The sequence below is a fragment of the Scleropages formosus genome, chromosome 1 (assembly GCF_900964775.1).
Source record: "Scleropages formosus chromosome 1, fSclFor1.1, whole genome shotgun sequence".
Lineage (NCBI taxonomy): Eukaryota > Metazoa > Chordata > Actinopteri > Osteoglossiformes > Osteoglossidae > Scleropages > Scleropages formosus.
Genome location: NC_041806.1, coordinates 52,711,041 through 52,736,385, shown reverse-complemented (window position 1 = coordinate 52,736,385; position 25,345 = coordinate 52,711,041). Strand labels below are relative to the sequence as shown.

The following is a 25,345-nucleotide window of genomic DNA, read 5'->3' as shown; positions in this document are numbered from 1 at the left end:
GCAACAGAAGTTTTTTTTAATCAATTTGCATACCTTACGCGTTCTAGTGGTGCGTTTATTTAGAAGCTACAGGAAAGTCATAGTATCTTATGTGGTACATTTCAGAGCGAATGTTAGAGGATGCTTTACTGGAACACCACACCACACGACTTGTGGCCTTTCCATCCACATCACGCAGTACAGCTCTTTAATCTAGCGGTTAGAGCTGTTGTTGTGGGACCCAAAGGGCGCAGGTTTGCATCCCACCTCCAGGTTGTACCCTTCACCAAGGTACTTACCCTTAATGACTCCAGGAAGTTACCCAAGTGTACAAATACTAGGACAGCTGGTAGGGTAGCGGTTAGAGTTACTAACTTTGGACCCAAAGGTTGCATGATATTTGAACCCCACCTCCAGCTGTAGTACCCTTGAGGTTCCTACCCTAAATTACCCAGCTGTGTAAATGGGTAAATAATTATAGGTAGACTAACATTATAAGTCGCTTTTGTAGAAAAGTTTCTGCTAAATTAATAAATGCAATTGTAAGGTGCAAAAAAAAAAAGTCAGGTAAATAAATATATGCAATGAAAAAAAATCCCTGACATTGTTGATGCTTTTGTCAAAATTGACTTACAGTGTTAAGATACACATACATACAGTATATGTAAATGTAAATGTAAATGTACTGGTACACAAGGCTGAGGGTCAGCGAAGGACGGTCCAGTCCTGTCCATTAACAACTTTAAACGAAGTACAATCACAGTGCTTTTACACTAGGGGGAGTACAGTAACACTGTAAACACCAGGCAGTGCTTTAAACTGCTAGATGAAGGATGCATAAACAGTAACAACCGTTAAATGTACGACGCTTCACTCTCCCACCGGCACCGAGAAGCCGGACACGTGATTTAAATTTCTGCGGCGGAACTAGTACGTCATTTCCGCCGCGACACCGGTGGGCGCGGTGCATTGTGGAACTTTCTGGACGCTCTTTTCCACACGCAGGCCGCCAAGATGATGGTGAGTGCGGGGCTACTGGGCGCAATCCCGCAGAACCCGGCGCCATCCGTCCGTTCGCTGCGTGTGCGCTCCGTTTGTAGGGTCCGCTTCGGTGGCGCGCTCTCGGTGCTCTACGGCGCGCGCCCTATTTCCACACTCTTTGTTACCGTTTGCAGTTGGAGACGCGTTTTTGTCCGGGGCGGAAGGACGCGCGCGCGGGGATGGGATCCGGTCACCCTTCACAGCAAAGGTGTTGAACTCCTTTGTGTGTGTGTGTGTGTGTGTGTGTGTGTGTGTGTGTGTGAGAGAGACAGACAGACAGACAGACAGACGCTAAGAAACCATTGATTGTGTCGCGTATAAAACTAACGGGACAAAACTGCCGGTCCGCGGTCGCTGTGGCGACGGACGTGTCGTGTGTAAAATCATGTGTAAGTCAATTTAAATATCGGAGAGGACTGACTGCCGGAAAGGATTTAAGCTGGTAGTGGCTGTAAATTTTGTATTGTTAGTTATGTTGTGAGAAGTTAATATTTCCAGCTGAGCCTGTGGTGTTTGAGACATGATTTGATTTGTCACTTAATAACTGTGTCAGCACAACTGCAAACAAAGTCGTCACCGTTCTCTCACTTCTTAAAAACTCGCTCAGTAGCATTTGTCTTCTCTTTTTATATGCACTAGTATATATCTGTGTAAATTAATGATTTGTATTTGCAGTGCGTGTCTAGTTTGACACAATTGCTCACAGATGAGCTGATGTTGCAGTTTCATTTGTCTGCTGTGTCTATCAGTGACACCCGCACAACTAATCATTGGGGGTTTTGCTTGTTATTGTTCTGTTACTGTGACTCGAGTTCAGTGTCCTGTACGTGTGGCTTGTTCCCAATAGAACTCCGCTTCTGAGAAAAGCATCTGCTAAATGAAAATGCACAGATGTTTCTGGTCACTGGACACACGCACGCTTACGGCTGTCTGCGTTTGATGGTAGTTCCGCTTTCTGCTCCTCAGCCCACACCTGTCATCCTGCTCAAAGAGGGGACCGACACCTCTCAGGGGGTCCCTCAGCTGGTCAGCAACATCAATGCCTGCCAGGTGATCGCCGAAGCCGTGCGCACCACCCTGGGTCCCCGCGGCATGGACAAGCTCATGGTGGACGGCAGAGGTGAGAGCGGACGTGACCGCGTAAGCCGACGCCGGGTCCTTCGCGTACGTTGCCCGACGCCGTTGCGCGGAACGCTTTGAACCCGTGTGTTGAACTTGCGGTGGTAGCGCAGAAAGTGTTTATTGCGGGGGGAGCAAACGGCCCTTTTCCCTGTTAAGTAGACGGACGAGGCCCACGTTTCATTTCAGAAGCCGCCTTATCCGTTTATTTGCGTTCGGTTCACAGCTGCCCTTTATAGCCAGCGACCAGAGCTTTTTGTGCTGTTGGTAACTAATAACGTGGTTATTGGGTAACAGGTTCTAGGCCTTGGTGTTCAGCATTTCAGCTTTTTCATTTTGCTTGTTTTTTTTTCTCATGTGTCAGGAAAAGCAACCATCTCCAATGATGGAGCCACCATCCTGAAACTCCTTGATGTTGTTCATCCTGCAGCCAAAACACTGGTGGACATAGCCAAGTCTCAGGATGCTGAGGTTAGGGGACTCTTTGAAGTGACTTGCCCAAAATCTCACATAGTCTTCACTGAGGCTTAAAACACCACTATCTGCAGCAGGGTGTCTCTTGTCCCATTCTGGCATCAAACACAAGCGTGAAATCCAGCGGTGTGCATTTAAAGCGTTGCCATGGAGAAATTTGTTGTTAAAATTATGACAATGTTTCCCTTCATGCTCACAGTTGATTTCTAGGAGATGTATTTTACAAAGGAACTGAAGATCAGGTTTTCCTAATAACATTAATTAGCATAATGTCCTAAGTGAAGATCACAGTGTAACACGGACTTGTTGCGTCCTGCAGGTTGGAGACGGGACGACGTCCGTGACTCTGCTGGCAGCAGAGTTCCTCAAACAGGTGAAGTCGTACGTGGAAGAGGGTCTGCACCCTCAGATCATCATCCGTGCTTTCCGCAAGGCCACCCAGCTGGTACGTGGTGTGTTCGGAAGTCGCCTGTCGTGGCACCAAGCCACCTGTAGACTTCTAGTAATCTGCTCTGTCTGATATGACTGGCAAAGGTGGCTCAAATTGCTAGGTGAACCTGAACAAAATCGATATGGCCTAAAGCTCTCAGGTTTTACATTTGTTCACTGTTTCTTTTCATGAATGAAGTGCCTTCTATAGGCTAAATGATGTTTTCATTTTAGAGCAGGGGTCCTGCTTTAGCCCAGCCTGTGTGCTGTTTCTGTTCTACCACATTGCCCTGGTTTAAATGGCAATTAGTCACACATTTCATTCACTGCCATTTCACAAACATTTCCAATTAAAGTCCATTTATTACTGGGAGCTCGAAAGATGTACCATTATGAGATGTATTTTTTCAGTTGTAAAACAGATGCGCTAAAATATGAAGCTGATATTTAATTTTAAAATGTACTGTACTAAAAAAAGAGCTGTGACTGGAGTAGAAGGTGACCCTCAGGATGTAAATATATGCAGAGGAGATGTTTTTATGAGGAATGGCTGCTGTGTTGACAAGTCCAGAGCCTCTGAAAACTGAAGTCGGTTTTCTCAATTTATCTTGACAGGCAGTGAAGAGAATCAATGAAATTGCTGTTACTGTGAAGAAGGATGACAAGCAGTAAGTTAAATCCACAACTCCAAAGAGCTCAAACCTGATTGTCTTATATGAGAAATCAGCCATCCTGTTACTATTTGGGGATAATTTGTTTATGAATGCTGAGTAGTATTTTTAATGTGGTGCTGCATGAAAATGAACAGATTTGAAACCCGTTTAAATGTGTTCTGTGAATCTAAAAATGATTTAACATTGTATTTGATCTCTGACCTGTCTGTCCCTCTGGTTGTAAGAGAGCAGAGGAGCCTCCTGGAGAAGTGTGCAGCCACGGCGCTGAACTCCAAGTTGATTGCTGGCCAGAAGGGTTTCTTCTCCAGGATGGTGGTGGATGCTGTTATGATGCTGGATGAGCTGTTGCCCCTCAAGATGATTGGAGTCAAGAAGGTTCAGGGAGGAGCGCTTGAGGTGAGCTGTCAGGCAAGGCCAGCGATACTGTAACCATGGATCTATTCTCTGTGTAATTTATATGGTGCATTAGTAAGTTTGCCTAATGTAACTGTTACACCACCCGTGTCCCACTCGCTGTGTTCCTTCTGTACAGGACTCCCAGCTAGTAACTGGCGTAGCCTTCAAAAAGACCTTCTCATATGCTGGTTTTGAGATGCAGCCCAAGAAGTACGAGAACCCGAAGATTGCTATGCTCAATGTGGAGCTGGAACTGAAGGCTGAAAAGGACAACGCTGAAGTCAGGGTCAAGTCTGTGGAGGTGCGTTTACAAGACTGGTGGCTAAACGTCAACAACACTTTGTCCTAGAGCTGTTCAACAGGATACATTATTGGTGACAAACATGTTACCACCAAATCCCCTTCCAGGACCACCAATCCATGCCCCCCCCACCCCAGAGTAGCAGACATAACTTGTAAAAGCAATGATTTGTTTGTAAATTGTATGGAAGAAGTCAGCATGACGAAACAGTATCAACATGTTGCTGGAATGTTGCCCCCCTCCGCCTTCAGGATTACCAGGCCATCGTGGATGCGGAATGGAGTATACTGTATGACAAGCTGGAGAAGATTTACAAGTCTGGGGCCAAGGTGGTCCTGTCCAAGCTGCCCATTGGAGATGTGGCCACGCAGTACTTTGCTGACAGGGACCTGTTCTGCGCTGGTCGAGTGACCGAGGAAGACCTCAAGAGGACCATGATGGTGAGGATGGAGAGGGATGAGTGGGACGCTGCGTTCAGAATGCAAACTTGCCCTGGGGAGTTATCCAGCCATTGGTACCCAGTCAGGGTGCTCGTTTAGGGAATGTGTCATTGAGCTAGAGCAGGATGACATCCAGCTTTGCGTTCTGAATTGACAGATGCTTGTAGCTTCCAGAGTTGCACGGCACCCCTGAAAATGTCAATAGTGTTGTGCTGTTGGGTGTCTCATCCTGAACTCACTAGTAGGAATTTATTCCATTAGGTGGCGCTGTCCACTAATGTGCTTATAATGTTTCCGTTAGGCCTGCGGGGGCTCCATCCAGACCAGCGTGGGCTCCTTGACTGATGATGTACTAGGACAGTGCGCACTCTTTGAGGAGGTGCAGGTCGGGGGTGAAAGGTAATTGCCCGCTGCTTACACTGCCATTTAGGGCAAGAAATGTAGGGACTCCTGCTTTTTACCTCTATCTCTAGGCAGTCATAAAGAGGGGGTTTTGAAGGATGGTGGGCTGTTTGTTTTCATGGCATCTCTTCTGAAGGCCTCCCAGTGACCCTTCCCTGCTTTCAGCTGCAATACAGTATTCTGGAACTCTGTGCAACAGTCACACCACTTTTCTCATGTGTGTGGTTTTGCATCCAGGCTCTTGACCTGCATGTGGCCTCTTCCCTTCCAGGTACAACTTTTTCAAGGGCTGCCCAAAGGCCAAAACATGCACCATCATCCTGAGAGGTGGGGCTGAGCAGTTCATGGAGGAAACGGAGCGCTCGCTGCACGACGCCATCATGATTGTACGCCGTGCTATCAAGGTCGGTAGAGACTTTCCATGTGTGGAAATGACATTGTCGGAGTGTGAGAAGCATGGCAAACACATACAGGAATTTCTGGACTCCTAAGGTCTTCATGCCATAAGGCACAGTTTATTTTGCTGTTGTAACCATGGCAATGTTGGCTGATCCTAGAATGACTCCATCGTGGCGGGAGGTGGGGCCATTGAGATGGAGTTGTCCAAGTATCTGCGGGACTACTCCAGGACCATCCCAGGCAAGCAGCAGCTGCTAATCGGCGCCTATGCAAAGGCCCTGGAGGTCATCCCCCGGCAGCTATGTGACAATGCCGGCTTTGACGCCACCAACATCCTGAACAAGCTGAGGGCCAAGCATGCCCAGGTACCGGTGCGCCCAAGTGCCTCTTCGCTTTTGCAGATACTGCTGTGCTGCCAGCCCCCTTTAACCCTAGCTGTTTACCCCCCCTCAGGGCGGCATGTGGTATGGCGTGGACATCAACAACGAAGACATAGCGGACAACTTCCAAGCGTGCGTGTGGGAGCCTTCCATGGTGCGTATCAACGCTCTGACCGCCGCCTCCGAGGCCGCCTGCCTCATCCTGTCCGTGGACGAGACCATCAAAAACCCACGCTCCAGTGTGGACGCCCCTCCAGCAGGAGCAGGGAGGGGCAGAGGCCGTGGCAAGCCTCACGCCTTCTAGGGACTTTGTCCTGTGACCCCCCCCATGGCTGGCTCTAGCCTGCAGAGTTGTTTAGAAAGAGCAGCTGAGTAACAGATCATAGCTAGTAAAGAAAACACGAGTGACTAGTACTTAACTACAGTGTTCATTCGGGGGGGTGCTGCACCAAAGGCAACTGAAGGTTACGAAACCTCAGTAGTCCAGCAACTGGTGCATCTCGTGTCCGCTTTTCAGCAGCGGTGTACTTGACTTTACACCTCTCTACGTTGGTTCCAACCTGAGTTTTTTGGAGTAGGTTAATGTTTGGAGTTGAATTGAGCTGTGACTGCGACCCCACGCTCTTCTCTCTCTATCGGCACTGAGCTACAGCATGTTGGCATGGTCTGCCAAGCCAATGTCCTTCCCATGTTTGTCACTTGGTGGGGCTATTTATTGGGCCATTAAATACACTTGTTGAACATGCATTGTGTCCTTTTGCCTTTTTTAGCACCATTGTATCTTTGTGTTTTACATGTTCCTGGGTGAGTGTGTGTTTTTCAGCAGTGAGTAAAACATACCTGTAAGGGGTTCACATGTCGTGAAGCTGTGTTGTGCTCAGCTGTGGCTCCATGTTTAATTACAATATACCTTACACCTCTGAGCACTGACGTCCGTGGGGGGGTGGATTTGGCGTTTCGATTACTGACTTGTTGCCCAGATGCTTGTCTGTAAGACAAGATTGTTTTCACTTGACAGGAAGTGATGCAGCACCTCCTTTTGCCCATGCAAATGAGCAGGAATGTGGACCAATAAAGTGTTAGTTTTGTTCCTTTATTAGTAATTTCCCATGTAACCAAAATGCCAACATCTGTCTACTGAATCGGGACAAGTTCTGTCAGGAAGCGTAGCTGTGTATAAAGTAGCTGCTGGAGTTGACAGTGTTCTTCACTGTCACTGGCCAGAGTCCATACCTCAGCTTACAAGTAAGAGGGGTTTGAGAGAAGAAAACACGTTTAATGTAACATGTGGGACCATAAGGGAGAAAAAAGTTGAAATATGGCACTGTAAATGCAGGTTTACATGTTCTGCCCATAGTTCAATTCGAGTCACAAATACAGAGGACAGTTTCCATTGTCTTGATGCCTGGTGGGTGACTTTTGCCCATGTGCCATCAGCACATCTTTGACAGGTCTCTTCATTTTGGACTGATCTCATAAATAATGTTGCACTTGTCTGACATGCTTAATAAAACCATTAGTAAAGGTCAAGGTCCTTACTGTACTGTCAGGGTACAGCGACTGAGCAAAACAGTGCAGTAAATGGAAAAATGATGTAGCTTTTTAGCTGGTTTTTTTACCCTACCAGAAGGTGGCAGCACCACCACTAATAACAGCGCTCCTCAATTTTAGCAGAGCGCCTAAGAAAAGTAAAGTAGATATGGGGGCCAGCAGGGGGTGTAGTGGCTAGGGCTGCTGCCTTTGGATTCAGATCCCACCTCCTGTTGTAGTACCCTTGATCAAGGGCCTTACTCTGAATTGATACACTAAGGATGACACAGGTCTAGAAATGGGTAAATCAGTGTAAATAGCTGGAGAAAAATGTCAGATAAGCGAGTGACTGTGGAGTGAAAGAGCTCAGAAGAGACCCAGGCGGGAGAGTGATGTGAGTGGGGGGAGTAAACAGTGCAGTCCAGTCCACTTGAGCACAGTGCCAGGAGGAGGAGCTACCCAGAGCAGAGTGCTGATGGGAAACGAGTATCTGGCAGGTCCCCGCTGGCCATGTGATGCTGCAGCTTGGAGCGAAGCCTCAGGCAGCAGCGGGGAGAAGCTCCACTCTTCTCGGGACTTCAGTTGGACAGGAAGTCGATGGCGGCGCGGACGGAGCGGTTGGTGGCCACGTCCACGGCGGTCACCTTGATCTCGGTGTCGCCGAACTGCATGGTGGCCCTGATCTCGCGGCGCTCGGTTGCAGGGGTGCCGACCGGTGCCTCGGGCAGGTCCAGGGTGATGGCGCCGCACTTGCGCACTCCCGGGTCTGTGATGTAGACCACGTCGTCGGTGGCGCTGCAGTAGATGTTGATGATGATCTTGCGCTGCCCTGGACGCGCCGGAGTGTAGCTGCGCCGCACCACCTCGCCCAGCGCCACCGACTGGTCCGCGGCCACGAAGCGGTCCAGGATGTCCGTGCACCACTCGCGGCCCTCCTTGACGAGCAGCTTGTCGCGCGGGTGGCGTCCGGCGACGAAGCGGTTGAGCACGCCCACGCCGTAGGTGAGGGGGCAGCGACGCACGCGCACCACCGTGGGGTCCAGGCCGAAGAGCACTGCCCCCTTCAGGATGGTGAGGCCCACGTCCTGCGGGATAATGATCCGGCAGCTGCGGCCCAGGGCCCCCTGCACCGCCTGCTGCAGCATAGGAGACTCGGCGAAGCCGCCCACCAGGAACAGGAAACGGACGCCCTGCACTTCCTGTTTCTTCATCAGCTCCTCTGGGGGAGGAATTGAAGGGAGGAGGTTGATTGATGGGAGTGCCCGAGAGATCCAGACATGAATACACGGTAGATGGATGTCGCCTGGCAGGCGTAGCCAGGAACCCCCGATACACACGCTCACACCGGTACAGATGTCTCTTACCGATGTGTTTGACAATGTTGTTAATGGTGGGCTGGAAGAGCTCGTTCATGGCCTCTGGTGTGAGCCTTAGCATCCCCTGCGAGGACCACTTCACTATGTTCATGCTGAGGGAGGGACACAAATCACGTGCTGCATTAATATGGGCAGCAGGGGGCGCAGTGGTTGGTCACTGCCTTGCGAGCCAAGGTCCGTGCTGTGGTGCCCTCGATTAAGGCATTAATTTTAAAATTTTAAAAAGGGTCATTTAAATTTTTGATGCAGCAAAAATTACCCAGCTGTAGAAATGAGTAAATCACTATGTGTCAAGTAAATAAGTGGAAAGGTAAAGTGCTGCAGACAGTCTTGGGGCAACCAGCTCACCATGTTTTCACCACGTTCACATGCAGAGAGGAAGAAACTGGCTTTGTGTTTGTGCACACACCTTGTACGCCATTTCAAGCGAATACTGAATACAACACGCTCAACTGAGACACTGAACACTTACACACTTTACCATGTTCGGATTGGAGGGAGGAGGAAGTGTGACTCGTACACAGGCGGGAGTCACAATGATGGAGAAAGGAAAGACTGCGGTCACGCAGTATTCTCCACTTGCACTGAACGAGTAGGAGGGCCACACACACAGAGAGGGGCATACTTGCTCCTGCGCAGCGCCGTCTCCACGCTCTGTCCACAGTGGCGTTTGTAAAAATCGATGAAGGAGAAGGGCAGCGAGATGTTGATGGCGTTGGCGCGTCCAGGTGCCGCTGTCCTCTTTCGGGCCTCGAAGGCGATGCTGAGGTCCACCCAAGCGGCCGGACGTTTTGCCTTGAAGCTCTCGATGAAATCGGCCCCAAAGATGTGGCACAGCATGGCCTCGAAGGCCAGGTCCACCCCGACGGCGCCGTATGGCCCCCCTGCCGGCAGAGCGGGGTAAAATACTGTCATTTCGGGAGCAGCTGAGGGAGGAGGATGACTCTGGTGCTCTGGAGAGTCTCGTTCTTTTAATAGGTGTAAAAGCAGTGTGAAACTGGACATTTCTGCTGTGATGCTGATGCACACAGCACTGCGCCCCCTACTGGCCCCAGCATTGTCTGCTTTGAACAAACTGTGTAACTGAGACAATGCAGACTCATCACAGTCCACCTGATTTCAAAGCTGTACTCGTGAACAGAAGGGTGGGGGTTCGAATCCGAGGTCTGAAACTTCCATCGTGGGAAAGATATAAAACCCAGAGTGGTCCCAGGATGCCGCTGCACCCACCTGAGGCCTTGTACAGCTCCTTCAGGGTCCCCTGTGGCTGTTCAATCTGGTGCACGGTCAGGTCCACGGTTCCACCGCCACAGTCGACCACCATGTACCGGTCACCTGAGGAGGGGCTTGGATGAGCAACAAGCACACAGGAACACGCACCGGTATCCAAGTGGAGCAGCAGAATCCGTCAGCTCTGCTTGAGTCGCTCTATTCATTGAATGAATGAATGATGGATTGATTGATTGATGGATTGATCGATGGATTAATTGATCGATCAATCAAAGAAGGCAAAAATAAAGACACATATGCACCACAGTACACATGACCGGCTCCCAGGTGACCACATATCGGAATGACCGGACAGTCCAGTGCATCACAATACTTTTTTTTACATATTATTCAGAAATTGAAAAAATAAGCAAAGTGGAAACCAAATTGCTAATGGGTTATTTTAAAATTTCAAAAGATTTACTTGCAAATATTTTTCATAACAACAATTTACAAAGTGTTGCCAGTCCTACGCCATCTATCCACCGATTTACCCATTTATACAGTAGGGAAGTTTTTACAGTATCGCTTCAGGATAAGTACCTTGATCATGGGTGCGATTTGAACCTGAGTCCTTTGCCATGTAGTCACTCTAACCATTACGCCCCCTGCTGCTCAGGTCAGAACTTTATTCAGGTCTTTGATTTGTCAGCCCTGTCTGTCTCTCACCCGCATCTTTTCCTGTATTAAATGTGTGACATGGGGGGGGGGTGTTAACCTGCACCCTCTTGGCAGTACGCCCCCTGCTGGCTGCTCACCTGTCTGCATCTCGGACCAGAGCTCCCCCGTGCCGCTCTCAACCAGGAAGGTGCGGCTGTGTCTGGCTTTGCGCAGCTGCTCTCTGGCTGCGGGGCGACAGGATGGGGTGCGGTTACAGCAGGGCACGGCACTCCCACAATGCACCTGGCCGCTTGCTCCCTGTGTGGGACTGGCTCTCACATGGCTGTTATGTGCACATGGGTAATATGCTAATGAGAGGTGCTGTGCTTCTTTAAGGAAGCAAAGGAAAAGAGAACAGTTCATAATTTGAGGAAAAGAGATGATCAGCATGTGTGTCCTACACATGGACTTAGTATGGGGGGGGTACAGTGGGGGTGTTGGGCAACTCTGAGTGAGAGGCCAGCATCCAGTTCAGGCAAGTACCTTGATTATAGGTTATTATAGCAGGAGGTGGGATTCGAGTCTATGACCTTTGAGTCCGAAGGCTCTAAACGCTGTGCCCCCTACTGCCCATTTACATTCTTTGACTCAGAACCTGAAACCTTTCTGACAGTCCGAGGTCCTTAACCACATTGCTACCTGCTGATGATGGTTGGAAGAGCTCCTCTGGTGCTCTGGCCCATTGTGTGTGTGTGTGTGTGTGTGTGTGTGTGTATGGACAGGTTAACCTTCATAACCTTGTATGTTCACCACATCAGTGTCACATGTTGTATACATTGTACATGTGTGTTTACATACAGTATATACTGTATGTAACGTGTGAAATACCATGATGTCATGATCACTGGAGAACCGGTTGACTGAAAAAACACAGTAACGACACGGTGGAGATGGTGTAAATCACAGTAAACAGGGATGGTACGTGGACTGTAATAATGACAGTTAACAGCGGTAGATAAAAGGAATAACAAAGAGAAATACGGTAAATATTTTGGTACAGATATAACGTATATGATGTATTTAAAGCTAAACAATTCTGTGTACCGTAGTGTGGAGTGGGCGTGACCCCGTCGATCGATTAATCGCGTTTGTTTGTTTCTTCTGGTCGCCATTGTTGGAGTAGTTTCGATTTCGATTAGGAATCTCAGCTGACAGGAATCAGCCCTGTTTAAATAGCGGCTGGTGACCCGTAACAGCAGCCTCTTGATGCGAAGATGAGGGAGTCTCTCTGTGGGAGTCATTCCACCGAGGAAGGCTACCGGCATCATGTTCCACGAGGGATCATGCGTTGACCATGTCGACCATCAAACTTGTCTACGGCAACCGAGCCGCGCGACGTCGCCACCACCGGACACCTGGACGCTGTAGCTGCTACAGTAACTTGGTTTATCCTCACCTGTCGAACCCGCCGTCCTGCTTCAGTTTCTCCATGGGACTCTAGAGCTGCCAGTCCGCTGTGAGAAAGGCTACTTCATCCCAGCCTATGCCTCCCATCTCTCTCTGGACCTTCTGGATGCCTACCAGTCACTCTTAGCAACTTTTCACTCTGCTGTCTCTTCAGCTAAAACCTCCTTCTTCCACAATGAAATACAGTCTGCATCCAAAAAACCACACAGCCTCTTTCCCACCTTCTCATCCCTTCTGTGTCCCCGCCACCTCCTCCTCCCTCTTCTCTCACTGCTGAAGACTTTGCTTTGTTTTTCAGAGATAAAGTCAAAGCAATCACTAATAAATTCTCACCATCAACCTGCCCGGTTCACTCTGGACCTCCCTGCCCTGTGAAGCTATCCTCTCCAACTTCAAGCCGCTCTCCCAATCTGAAGTTGCTGACCTCCTGATGTTGCGCAGAGCCACCACCTGCTCGCTTGATCCGATCCCATCATCACTCCTTCAGAATATTTCCCCGCAACTCTCCTCCTTCATCTCTTCTATCATCAACTCCTCGCTCTTCTCTGGCTGTTTCCCAGCTGCCTTCAAAAGCGCTCTAATTTCACCTCTGTTAAAAAAATCCTCCCTGGACCCCAGTCTGGTTGAAAATTACAGACCGGTCTCTCTCCTCTCCTTCCTGTCCAAAACCTTTGAGCGGGCAGCCTGTGATCAACTGTCCGATTTCCTCACCCGGAACCATTTCCTTGATGGTTATCAGTCTGGTTTCAAAGTTGGTCACTCCACTGAGACCGCCCTTCTGGTGGTATCTGATGATCCCCAAACTGCTAGAGCTGTCTCCCTCTCCTCAGTCCTCATTCTCCTCGATCTGTCTGCAGCATTCGACACTGTAAATCACCGGATTCTACTCTCCTCTCTTAACCAGCTTGGGATCAGAGGTGCGGCACTAAGATGGTTTGAGTCCTACGTATCTGACAGATCCTATCAAGTGGTCTGGCAGAGCTCTCGTTCTTCTCCTCTGCCTCTCTCAACCAGTGTTCCGCAGGGCTCGGTATTGGGTCTTCTTCTTTTCTCCATCTACACCTCCTCCCTCAGTCCGGTCATAGCCTCCCATGGATTCAAATACCACTGCTATGCTGATGATACCCAGCTCTTCCTCTCCTTTCCACCTGGACACATTGCTGCCTGCCTGTCGGACATCTATCTCTTCATGGATGTATGATCACCACCTCCAACTCAACCTCTCCAAAACAGAGATTCTTTACCTCCCGGCTGGCCTGTCCTCTTGTCATGATCTATCGATCAAACTGGACAACTCACTCATTTTCATACCTCCTCGGCTAAGAGTCTGGGAGTGACAATCGACTTGAGTCTATCTTTCCCTCATCACTTCAAACCCACAACCCTGTCCTGCAGATACATCTTGCATAATATCTCTAGGATCCGTCTTTACCTCACAACTGACTCTGCCCATCCACTTGTTCAGGCCATGGTGACTTCCTGTCTGGATACTGCAACTCTCTCCTGTGTGGCCTTCCCGCTACTGCCATCAAACCTCTGCAGCTGATACAGAACGCTGCTGCTACACGGGTTGTGTTTGATTTGCCAAAGCGTTCCCATGTATCTCCTCTACTCATTTCTCTGCACTCTCTTCCTATAGCTGCCTGGATCAAATTCAAAACCCTGATTATTGTATACAAATATATCAATACAACTGCTCCCAGCTATTTCCAAGACTTGATCAACCACTACACCCCAGCCAGACCCTTTCGCTCATCTACTTCTGCTCGCTTGGTGGTCCGGCGCACAAAAAAGTAAAGCGTGGACATTCTTGGTTCTGGCTCCGTTGTGGTGGAATGACCTCCCCCTCTCACTCAGAACTGCTGAAACTCTGTCTACATTCAAGGAGGGTCTGAAATCTCACCTTTTTTCAGACTCACTTCGCCCAAGATCTCTCCAGCTCATGTAAGGTGTAAATGTTCATGCACCGTAACTTCATGATCATCCCCAGATAAGCCTTTACACAGCCGCTACTCCTGTAATGTATGTAAATGTTTGTGTACCATGAAAAAAAAAAAGCACTTATTTGTGTGATGAACATCGGGGCATAAAGTGGAAAGAAACAAACTAGGTTTACTTAAGAATTACATGTCTGCAACCATGTCTCTTTCTCGTAATGTAACGCACAAATTGTATTTTTTCTGAGATGTACATCGCTTTGGAGAAAAGTGTCTGATAAATGAATAAATGTAAATGTAAATTTATTCGATCCGATGATACAATGTATCTGTTTTGGGTCGAACACTTTGCTTGGAAATGGTTTTATAAATTGTGTGCGAATACCATCTTTATGCATTTATTTCATTATGCGCTATGAGGTGTGTGTCCGGTGTGTGTGAGCGAGGCCTCACCCTGCCTGAAGCCGGAGTCAAAGAGACGCGACCCGTCGACGTCCGTGCCGTTGGCGATGGGCCGCGCGCTCAGGTCGATCACCTGGTGCATCCGCAGCTTCCTGCAGTAAATGGAGGCGGCTTCGGGTTCGAGGGCAATGAGGAGTTGATCGGGACTCTCTGGCGAGACCAGGCCGGCCTGGGAGGACAAGGAGAAGCAGGAGATCGGATCGCGTCACGGCTGCACCGTGCTGCAGCTGAGCTTCTCCACACAGTTCTTGGGTCTCTGGAGTCTCCATGATGAGGCACAACGACGATTTTTCCTTTATTTTATTTTGTTTTATTTTATGTACCTTCTGATCGCACATACACACATCCGCTTTCTTTCCTTCAGCCTAAAGCTGGCACCAGTTTCTGATCAGTGCCCTAGAACTCATATCAGTGAAGTGATGAGAGAGTCGGCGATGCTCGGTGTCCCTGCACTGCGGCTGCCAGCTTCACAGTTTACCGTGGTTTACCTTGGCTACCGCTGCATCCTGTTTGCTAGAAAGACCACATTGTTCCACTTTCAGCCTCCGGGTATTTTCAACAGAGGAGATTGGTGTTTTCGTTTCGTGAACAAAGAGCACACACACACACACACACACACACACACACACACACACACACACACACACACACACACACACTGCAATAAATATAACGATTCACATAGACAGGAACCGCAGGAGAAAAGGAGGGACAGCGAAGGGGACTTGAGGGAAACAGGAAGGAGCGGCTGCTCAGTGTAAACACCGCGGGATAGAGTTGGGCAGAGGTGGGGTGTGGTGCCGCTGGGGGGGTGTGGGAGTTGTGTGTGTCTCTGTGGGTGGGCCCTTTTCCTCCCATGATCCTCAGTCTAGCAGGAGTGGCTTCCTGTGTTTGTGCGGCACCCCCTCGCATTGTTTCCCCTCCGTGACATGGGCAGGAGGAAACTCTGCCCAGGATGGGGGGGTCCCGGGAAACACTGGTGTGAGGTTTGCTGGGTTGGGAGTGGGGGGAGGGGGGTCTCGCCAGGATGGGAAAACTCGTAAGTTGAGAGTGTGGTGCAAGAATCGGGGGGGCCCACTGTTCTGGTGTACTGGCTCAGCAGGTAGCTGTGGAATTGGACATGGGTTCGATATCCACTCGGTCTGTGTGCAGTTTGCATGTTGTCCCCTTGTTAATGTGGGCTTCCTCCAGGTGCTCTGGTTTCCTCCCACAATCTAAAGACATGGCAACTTTGGATCGTCCTGTGTGTGTGTGTGTGTGTGTGCGTGTTACACTGCTCTGCTGTACAGCTATACAGATGTGTGAATGACTGTAGGTACTTTACTGCAGTGTGTCTAACACAGTAAGTCACCTTGGATACAGGTGTGAGTTAAAGAACAGTTACTGATCACTGTACATGTCTGGTAAATGAAGGTGAGAAAACGTGCAGCGTGTGCTTCTCACCAGGTACGCCGCCTCCCTCATGAACTGCTTGGCCGGTTGTCTCCACACAGCTGGGACTGTGATGACCCATCGCACCTCGTTCTCCTGCAGCACCGACGAAGACTGATCCTTCACTTCCTGTGCGGCACAAACACGCCGACGCGCAGGTTTCACCACGACGCAAACGCTCGAGTGGAGCCCGGCGGCAGCTCTCCTGCAGCCATAAACACGCACACGCTCACACGCTCACACGGACACGCTCGGGGTCAGTCACCGCAGCGTTTAAGTACACCCCACCAGCAGCGGAGCGAAGCCCGAGACCAGAGCTGACGTTCGCACCCGTGACCTTGGGGCTGCTGGAGAGGCTGGACCACGTAGCTTCTGGTCAATATTTACGACTAACAGTCTCTATCAGACTCTTTCCAAGGTCTTTTCAGTGTGTCCCACTAATACTGGCCTGCAGCTGTGCAGCCCCCCGTCCCATAATGCCCCACGCACTTCTGTGGACTCACCATCATATTTGTGTTCAGCGTACAGGTGTTGCTAAGGTGGAGGGAATGCACCTGTTTCCGTGGCAACGGAAAGGACTCGTACCTTGAGGGCGTGCTCGCGGAAGAAGCGCAGCGCATGGGCAAACACCTCGATGGCTCGGACCCTCCGACCGCTCACGGCCTCCAGCTCCGTCTCCATGGTCAGGTCCTAGGGCGGGGTGGGATGGGGTGGGATGGGGTGGGGGGGTCACATACGACGGGCAACAAGGGCTCTTTTCTCACCCTTTTCATGTTTAAAGTCAGTGTGTTTAAAGAACACAGTTTTTGGACACGCTGATGAACGTTGCCCTGGTTTCTATCATTTAAACGTCTCCATAAATCATTGCCACCTATAACCATCCTGCTGTATTACCCGTAGTCTGGTACTGAACTGAAAGAGTACAAAAGATCCTGCGGTATAAAAGGGTAAATCAGCGTAAGCAGGTTAATGCTGTAAGTGTCACAATTTCACAATTTAAATTAATTCATAGCAATAATAGTAACGAATCAGCTATTCCAGCTGTGATGTTAGATTTACCGCAACAAAGGGCTGCGACTGGCTGAGACTTAAGTGACAGGAAGCTGAGAGTGAGTCAGTTAAAAAAACAAATGCGAATGGAAAATGTTCCATATTTGACCAGTGCTGGTCTTCAGGACCGTTTGCGGTCTGAACCAGCAGGACCAGTTTCTCTTACACTGATGCTGTGGATCTTCATTTTGAACTTGTCGAAGTAGAGCCAGTGGCGCGCCTCCTCGGGGTCCAGGTCGTGGTAGCTGTCCCGCGCCGCGAACCCGAAGCTGTGGAAGCGGAGCTCGGGGGTCAGCAGCAGGCAGGTGGGGCTCTTCTGGTTTGCCACCCCGGGGTCGCCGCCCTCCCAGCGCCTGCATGCGGGGGCACAGGGACGGTCGGCGCCAGTCACGGCACATGCCGGAGCGCGCGTGCGTGTGTGCGTGCGTGCGTGCGTGCGTGCGAGCGCTGGCGTCACCGCATCATGTGGATCGTTTCCGGGTCCTGCGTGAAGCTGAAGGCGTAGCCGCTGGACGTGGTGCCGAAGTCGATGGCCACCACCACGGAGAAGGGTCGAGCCGCTCGGGGCCTCGGGGCGGGACCCTGGGGGGAGGACATGCAGGTCATACTGAAAGCTGAGCGCCGTCGCTCACGTTCTCGCAGGCCTTTCCACCGCTCCTTTCCCTGGATCCCCTCAGTCTGTCTGCTGTGAGATGTTCTCCACGAGGTCTCTTCACCTTCTACTCCACCTTCTCTTCCTTGCGTCCTTCCCCTGGAGTCGTTTTCTCCTGTCCTGCTGCCTACAGGAGACGGGGGTTTTGCAAATCTGCCCGTGGGGCTCCGGCCGTGCCGGGTACGAGGAGCGTCGAGGTGTGCGGTGGTAGGCTGCGGTACGCTGCGGGCCATCGTGCGCCATCTCCCCACCGCTCTGAGAAGACCGTGGCCGCACCTGGTGCCCGTCACTCATTGGCTGCAGGAAGTGGGGGGCGTGGCCTCACTCCGCCACTCCGTCACATTCTTCCTTTAACCGTCTCCTCATTTCTCGCTCGTTGAGCTCATGGTAGCGTTAACATCCTTCTCTAGCACCGCGGTTCCTTTCCTTCGTGACCGGACCAATGGCGGCATTTCGCTACTCCGACACTTGAGCACGAGTCCAGTCCGTGACGGGTCAGTAGAACGGTGACCCTCCGTGACCCGTCTCCCTTATTCACCTGTCGTCTTCCGTAATCACAGCTCTCGAGCGTGTTTCTGACGCACCCTTTTCCGTTTCCGTTCCATCGGCGGTCATGGACTCTTTTCTCTTATTAACCTCTTAACCGCTTGGCTTTTTAGTTCTCTACTTTGGTTTATTTGTTGCACTTAGTATTTATGGTTTCTGCTGTTCCCTGGAGGTCTCTGGCCGACGTTCCGTGCACGTAAGGTGTGTGTGTATCTGTGTGTTGGCAGCACGTTGACCGTTTGTTTTAATTCAGCAGGAACTTGAGAGGAACGGAGAAAGACCGCATCGGGAGCGCAACACAACCGTAAGACGCCCTCGTCTCCGGCGGTTCGCCGCAGCGTTTGGCTCTTTGTGTCCGTGGAGCGGCGTCGGGCCTGCGCCACCGCACCCTGAGGGTGGGGGTTCGGAGCCCCGCGGCGGTCCACCGGGAAGGAAATGAACGGAGGACAGCGGAAGAGCGAGAGGGAGGTGGACACCGCTGCGCTATTTCCTCAGCCGAGTGGTCGGACCGTGGTCGGAAGTAGCGCCTGCTTTTGTTGCGACTCACAGTTCGCGCCTGCGCCGCTACACGCCGGCACATACAACACGCGTGTGCACCTGACATTCTTTACCACGGTAAGCAGTACTAACAGCGGCGAAGTGAATAAAGGCCGAAGCAAACCGATCGATAAACAGCTACATTGTTCAACAAGTGTAATAAACACAGGCGGCGGCTGTTTACTTCATCATGATGAACTTTTATATCACAAATAGGAAATCTTAACCAGCACCTCATTCCACACATTGTTACCTTGATGGCGTCACCATCAGAACACAGTATTTTCCTTCTAATCGGCTCACAATTTTTCACTTCTGGCTCAGAAAGAATGTAGAGTCACGACACTTAGAGTAAAGTTACAGTAAAGTTACAGCTCCATCATTAGGAAAGAAAAAGAAACGCACGTGGGCCCACTTGTGTGCGTGCGTGCGTGTGCGTGCGTGTGCGTGCGGAGCCATGTGTCCCCGTGATGAGAGCTGATCGCCAGAGCTCCCAGTGCGCTTTGCGACGAAGGGCCACGTGTGATGTGTTACTCTGCCCCTCACAGAACAGGGTGTGAGACGCATCTGGGCCTCCAGGCTGCAAACCCTGCATGAAACCTTGGCTTTAGATCCACACTTTATACAAAAGTGTAGATACACACACGACACACGCACGACACACACGCGACACACACACGGCACACACGAGCGCCTCTTGCTCTGCCCCCATCTGAAGCCCCGCCCACCTGACGCCGCATGCACACCGGGCCACCGCGCCACAGCTTACCGGGGACGGGGAGGGTGTGAGGGGGGCGATGCCGCAGTCGTTTCGGGACGGAGAGCACGAAGGAGAGGGGGGCACAGAGCTACTCTCACCTGAAAGAAGACAATCGTAGTTACTCTTCTGTCGTTCAGCAGCTCCACAAAAACAGCTCACATACAGGAGCGAAGTCCAGTACGAGAGCAGCTCCGATCCCCTGGCGCGAACCAGCAGCCGTCGGGCTACACGGACATTTCCTTGACCGCCGCGCCGTGCGGCCCGTGGTTTACTGCTCCAGCAGGGGGCATAGCGCTTGGAGTCACCGCCTTCCAGCGAAAGGTCACAGGTTCGAATCCCACCTCCACCTGCAGTCCCTTCGATCAAGGTACTTACCCTGAACAGACACGGTAAACATTACCCTGCTGTTTAAATGGGTAAATGGATGTAAGCAGCTCAACGGCGTGAGTGACTTTGAAGAAAAGCGTCGGCTCGATAAATGAATGTAATTTGTGGCCCGTTGAGGGAAATTCCCGTTTACAGGGGGTCACATTATCATCCTTTCTTTTGGAAAAAATGGTCAGTTCCGGAACAAAAAAGTCACTTAAAACAGACACCGAAATAAATGGTATTTTTACAAAGAAAACACAATACATTTTTTGTTTCTCACAAAAATCATTATTCCTACCTTATATTTTAATATTGTTTTTTCATTCATTCATTCATTCATTCATTCACTGTACTTTTCAGATGGACGGCAAGTTGTGTGGTGTGTGTGTGTGTGTGTGGTCCATCACACAGCGCAGTCAGACTGAGAGTTTACAGAACACTCTCCTCGAACCCGGCACAGCGGGATGGGGGCGGGGGCGGGGGGGTTCTGCCACAACTGTTTACCTTCCTGTCTTCCCTTGAAATGTGGGCATTGTGGAAACCCACTGAAGTCATGTAATTGGACGCCGCCCTCACCGTGGGGTCAAAAACCCCAGCTGATGCAGCCCATGCAAAGAATCATGGGATAGCACATGAACCAGGGCACAGGAGCCCCAGGGACTGGATCCCAGCAGCGGTCATCGCCCTCTCGAGCTCGCTGTGGTCGGGAAGGCGGAGGCCGAGCTCTGCCGTCCATCTCAGTCACTCCCATAGGCCGTGGACACGCTATGCGGCGCGTTCCGGAATGCGTGCGTCCACTGGGAACGACTGGAATGTTATCGGTACCAGTCGGTATTCCCAGGGGAGGGACGGTGCTGGAAACGCACATTAATGCTGCAGTTGAGCAACTCTTGAGGAGGTAACGGCTGGACGGCCAGTCCAGCGAGTCACTGAACCCCGGTCCAAAGACGTACTCGTTCCCTCACAGGTGGGCTGGTGGGCTGCACTTTTCTTCATAGATCATGGAAGGACAAGTCTTTACAGGGTGAAGGCATCTTCTACCGGTTCCTGTTGCTAAGTGCTGTTGAGTTGATCTCAACTGTCGTTGGCCTCATATACAGAGTCCTTCCAGAAAGTTCTCTTCTCCGTTTGTATCCCTAGTGCCGAAAGGGCTAGTCCACCCTCGCCGTGACCGAGTCCATCCGTGTGGTTGCAGCTCGTCCTCTTCTCTTGCCCCAGCTTTCCCAACTATCGTCATCTTCTCTAAAAAATCCAGCCTTCTCGGTGTATCCAAAGGATGGTAACCTCAGTCTCATCGTTTGCGCTTGCGTGACGGTTCCGGGCCGATTCGATCCGACACCCATCCGTTTGTTTTCCCGCCTGTCCATTTCCTGGCGTCCTTCAAGGTGTCCTCCAGCACCGCAGGTCAAAGGAGCCCTATTTCCTATTCTTCGATGTCCACCTTTCCCATCCATATGAGGTTACGGAGCGCAGCGGCGACCGAACAGCTCCAGCATAAGCCCTGTCCCCTACACCTTTCTCGTGGTGGACATCAGGCTCAGCACCTGACGGAATTACGCCTGTGACGTGTCCCCGCAGTCTGGAGGTGTATAAACCGTAGTTTGGCACTTTGTGTGTCTTGGACTCCCATGTGGGCTCTTACCTGGGATCTGGAGGTTGTCCATGGTGGGATGCGGGGACACGGGGGACAAAGGGGGACGCGGAGGGTCCGCTGTGATCCTGGGCCCAGGGACTCTGCAGCCTGCAGCAAAGACAAGAGCAGAAGAGTCCTCTTTAGCCTCAAACACCGTGGACAACGAGTGACGGTCACACAGGCGTCGGGACACGTTCCTTATCCAGGAGGTGGGATTCGAACCCGACGCCTCTCACAGCAAAGCATTCACAGGTTTTGCAGAGAGAAAGATGCAGGCGGTGCCCTTGTGAGTATTTTTTCTGTATTATAAACATCCGTGAGGCGAACGAGCACAATGTCTCCGTCCGGGTCCACCCTGCGTCACACCCTGCGCTTCCTGGATAGACGGCAGCCCTCCGTGATCCTGCAGTGACCGGTCCTCTGACTGACGATGAATGAGCGAATAAAGCGATCATTTCTGGAAAACGCACACGTGTATGCTATAAAATGCGTTGGATCGTCAAAATACCCTTTACTGCGGTATTTGAATTGATTTTAGGTGATTTCACTTTTCTCAGTGTAAATAATGGTAATGGGAGCCCCTCCTCATGGGAATTTGCCAACAGGCCGATTCCAGCCAGCGAACCGCCCCGTGCGTGAGGAACGGGTGTGTATTCCTCACTGGCCAGAACAGGAAATGACCTCATCCTTTTCGGTGCACTTGGGGGTTCTTTCTGCGCCGTCTTTTCCGAAAATCCAGCCGTTCCCGGTCACCTCTGGATGCGAGTGCCGGAGACGCTCAGCTGTCTCGACCCAACATCCTGCCTACTTCCTGCCGTCCTGCCGTCTGGACGCGGGTTCCTGGAGAGCAGCCCCTCTGCGACTGCGCAGTGTACGGTGTGATGTGTAACGCAGGGAAACGCAGCGCTAGCACCTCCCCCCACCCATGCGCGGTCTTACGTTCTACTGGAGTCCCTCCCCCCCTTCTCATGCGTGTGTAGACACATACAGGTGTGCAGAAAGACCCCCGCACCTCCTGCAGCTGTAACTCTCCAAGACCGAGAGCCGTCGCCCCCCGGCCGGTCCGTCCGCCTACGGAGGATCCTGCGAACCTGTACGGCTTCCTCTTCATCGGTCGAGAGTCCGAGAGTAACGATCGACTCGCATCTCTGCTCCGCCCAGCACAGCGAACCCACAACCCGCTCCTTCAGATACTTCCTGTGTAACGCGTTGAGGACCCACCCTCGTCCCACGGCACACCGTACGCGGCTCCTGCTCCGCGCCACGGCGATACCCCAGCTGGACCGCCGCTCTCCGGCCGAGACGGAATACCGCGGTACGAGTCCGGTTTGACCCGCTGAAGCGTTGACCCGTCGGCTTCCTGTAGCTGCTGGATCGAGTCCGACGCTCTGGTTACAGTCTGCGAAACCGTCAGCGGAGCCGCACCCTGATGCCTACGGGACCCGATTGCTCATTACACTCCAGCCGGACTGGTGGTCCCACACACAAGGGGTCCGAGCCCAGAACCGTGTTCTTCCTCCGGTGTGGTGGAATGAGGCCCCTCTGTCCCTCGGAGCTGCTGAATCCCTTTCGACAGCCAAACTCATCTCGTTCAGAGCCACTTCGCTCCTGATCTCCTAACTGCTCCAGAAATTGACATGATGCTGTTTGTCACAAATACCTCTGTGTTTCCTCCCAGTTCTTCAGGCAGCTGCTCTGTACTGTGTGCTGGTGAAAGAGGCGTCAGACACACTCACCGCTCTGAGAATCCTGTGTCTCTGTCTACACTCTCCATCTGTTCCTGATGCCCTTTTGTTTCGCTGAGCTGTACGTCACTTTGGTGAAAAGCATCTGCTGAATGATTAAGCGTAAAATTAAAATCTCCCCGAGAGGAATAAACGAAGGCAGCGAAAATAGCTTTTTATATCAATTTGCATGGTGTCAGAACCGAATGTTATAGTAACACCTTTACCTGACGCTTTTCTCCAAAGTCACTTACAGCTACGTATTTACTCATTTATGAAGCTGGGAAATTCTACTGGAGCAATTTAGGGGAAGTACCTTGATCAAGGGCACCACAGCTGGAGGTGGGATTCAAACCTGTGACCTTCAGAGGGTGGTGCTCTTGGGGGGGGGGTGGGGGGGCAGGGCATCCAGTGTCCTTAACCATTCATCATTCACTCAGCACCCTAGTCCTCTGTGGTCAGGTGTGATCTGGGGGGTCAAGGCTGTTTGTGCACAGGCCTGGTGGTGTGTGAGGGACACACGCCTTTGGGCCTCATAAAGCACATCGATGTACTTCTGAGCTGCAGTTTCCATCATTAGGAGAGGCGGTGGTGCAGCGGGTTTGCCTGGGTCTCTGGTGGGTCTGGGGTTCGAGTCCCGCTTGGGGCGCCTTGTGACGGACTGGCGTCCCGTCCTGGGTGTTTCCCTTGCGTCCTGTGTTGCCAGGATAGGCTCCAGCTCACTGCAACCCTGCTCGGGACAAGTGGTTTCAGCCAGTGTGTGTGTGTGTGTGTGTGTGTGTGTGTGTGTGTGTGTCAGTTTTCATCATGTATTCATTTACACTTCATTCATATCAGACACTTTTCGCAGAAGTGCATCAGCAACAGGTGAAGAGATATAGACACACACAGGCAATTTTTGTACCACAGTCAGTGTCTCCAATACCGCGGTACACAGTAGCTGTATATAGAAGTGATAGGAAACACAGAGGTGATGATGACAGATGGTGTGATGTGAGTTTATGCAGCAGTCAGGAGATCAGGAGGGAAGTGGCCCTCAAGAAGGTGGGTTTGAGACCGTTCTTGAGTGTTGAGAGGGATTCAGCAGCTCTGAGGGACACAGGGAGTTCATTGCGCCACACTGAAGCCAAAAGTAGACCGGCACACTTTGGATTTCGGACCCTTGCGCTGTAGCTCCTCCGTCAGATGGACCTTACAGAGAACGGGACTCAGCGCTGCCACTCCCCGCCATCCCTCCTCACTCCCTCCTGCCCCCCCAGTAGTTCCTTAAACATGACCCCCTCTAATATAACACAGCAGACTTGACCTGGAAACACCCGGATCTGTCCCCCGAACCCCAGGCCACACACACGAAACACATAAAGACACAAAATCCATTGAAAGACGTGGACGTTTCAAAGCACATGAACGACAGACTCACCTCTCAGAAACTCTCAGTCCTCCTTCCAGTGGAGTCGGGAACCAGAGTCAGGGCCGAAGGTGCTTCTCCAGCGCGGCCGAGGTGTCTGCAGTGGACGGATCCCCGGCAGTGGACGGCTCTAGATGTGCTGGACGGTGGCGCTGGGGAGCAGGAGCTGCAGGGAGGTTCCTCTCGCCTGATGGAGCTTCTCAGGGCGCCGCACTGCTCCAGCGAGTCCTGCTGCACTGGAATGTCAGGAGGAAAGGGGTGATAGGGGGAGACACACACACACACTCACACACGCACACACACCCACCAGGAACTCACGCACGCACACACACACACACCCACCAGGAACCCAGCGGAGGACGTGGTTACAACACTCTGTGAAGGGGAGGGGGCGCTGACCTCATGTCAGTCCTTTTAACAGTGTGTGTGTGTGTGTGTGTGTGTGTGTGTGTGTGTGTGTGTGTGTGTGTGTGTGTGCGTGCGTGCACATGCATAAATACAGTTTACAGTTCGTCGAGTAGCAGCCTGCGCTCATCGCTCCGCTCTCTCGGACCCCCGAC

The 25,345-nt window shown here is 51.4% G+C and overlaps 2 protein-coding genes across 5 annotated transcripts; one reads left to right on the top strand and one right to left on the bottom strand.

Moving 5' to 3' along the window:
- The first annotated feature begins 930 nt into the window (after window positions 1-930).
- cct7 (chaperonin containing TCP1, subunit 7 (eta)) lies at window positions 931-6,779 on the top strand. The gene is made up of 12 exons (XM_018728579.2): window positions 931-999; window positions 1,987-2,140; window positions 2,504-2,610; window positions 2,933-3,058; window positions 3,658-3,710; window positions 3,941-4,112; window positions 4,249-4,413; window positions 4,665-4,853; window positions 5,155-5,252; window positions 5,527-5,659; window positions 5,813-6,019; window positions 6,108-6,779. The coding sequence occupies exons 1-12, from the start codon at window positions 994-996 to the stop codon at window positions 6,336-6,338; spliced, it is 1,641 nt and encodes a 546-aa protein (XP_018584095.1). The 5' UTR covers window positions 931-993; the 3' UTR covers window positions 6,339-6,779.
- A 1,062-nt stretch (window positions 6,780-7,841) lies between these two features.
- hspa12b (heat shock protein 12B) lies at window positions 7,842-25,111 on the bottom strand. Of its 4 annotated transcripts, none has more exons than XM_029254488.1 (13): window positions 24,798-25,111; window positions 21,663-21,739; window positions 19,661-19,749; window positions 17,614-17,738; window positions 17,323-17,509; window positions 16,692-16,796; window positions 16,119-16,235; window positions 14,667-14,844; window positions 10,968-11,054; window positions 10,171-10,275; window positions 9,566-9,824; window positions 8,929-9,032; window positions 7,842-8,783 (listed from the first exon to the last, which is right to left on the bottom strand). In XM_029254488.1, exons 2-13 carry the CDS (start codon window positions 21,682-21,684, stop codon window positions 8,143-8,145), a joined length of 2,019 nt encoding a protein of 672 aa, XP_029110321.1. In that variant the 5' UTR covers window positions 21,685-21,739; window positions 24,798-25,111; the 3' UTR covers window positions 7,842-8,142. The 4 variants fall into 4 exon arrangements, with proteins under 4 accessions (XP_029110321.1, XP_029110322.1, XP_029110320.1 ...); XM_029254489.1 differs by having other exon boundaries at window positions 17,323-17,425; XM_029254487.1 differs by lacking the exon at window positions 19,661-19,749 and having other exon boundaries at window positions 17,323-17,738.
- Window positions 25,112-25,345: the final 234 nt, after the last annotated feature.

What these genes read in the sequence shown, in the direction of transcription:
- cct7 (XM_018728579.2), top strand. An exon ending in CCAAGTCTCAGGATGCTGAG is followed by an intron (nt 2,611 to 2,932) that starts GTTAGGGGACTC and finishes TGCGTCCTGCAG; the next exon opens with GTTGGAGACGGGACGACGTC. An exon ending in GTGCAGGTCGGGGGTGAAAG is followed by an intron (nt 5,253 to 5,526) that starts GTAATTGCCCGC and finishes CTTCCCTTCCAG; the next exon opens with GTACAACTTTTTCAAGGGCT.
- hspa12b (XM_029254486.1), bottom strand. Translation starts at nt 18,041, where the DNA reads ATGGCCCGCAGCGTACCGCAGCCTACCACCGCACACCTCGACGCTCCT. An exon ending in TCCGCGAGCACGCCCTCAAG is followed by an intron (nt 16,236 to 16,691) that starts GTACGAGTCCTT and finishes TGTGCCGCACAG; the next exon opens with GAAGTGAAGGATCAGTCTTC. An exon ending in CAACATTGTCAAACACATCG is followed by an intron (nt 8,784 to 8,928) that starts GTAAGAGACATC and finishes TTCCTCCCCCAG; the next exon opens with AGGAGCTGATGAAGAAACAG.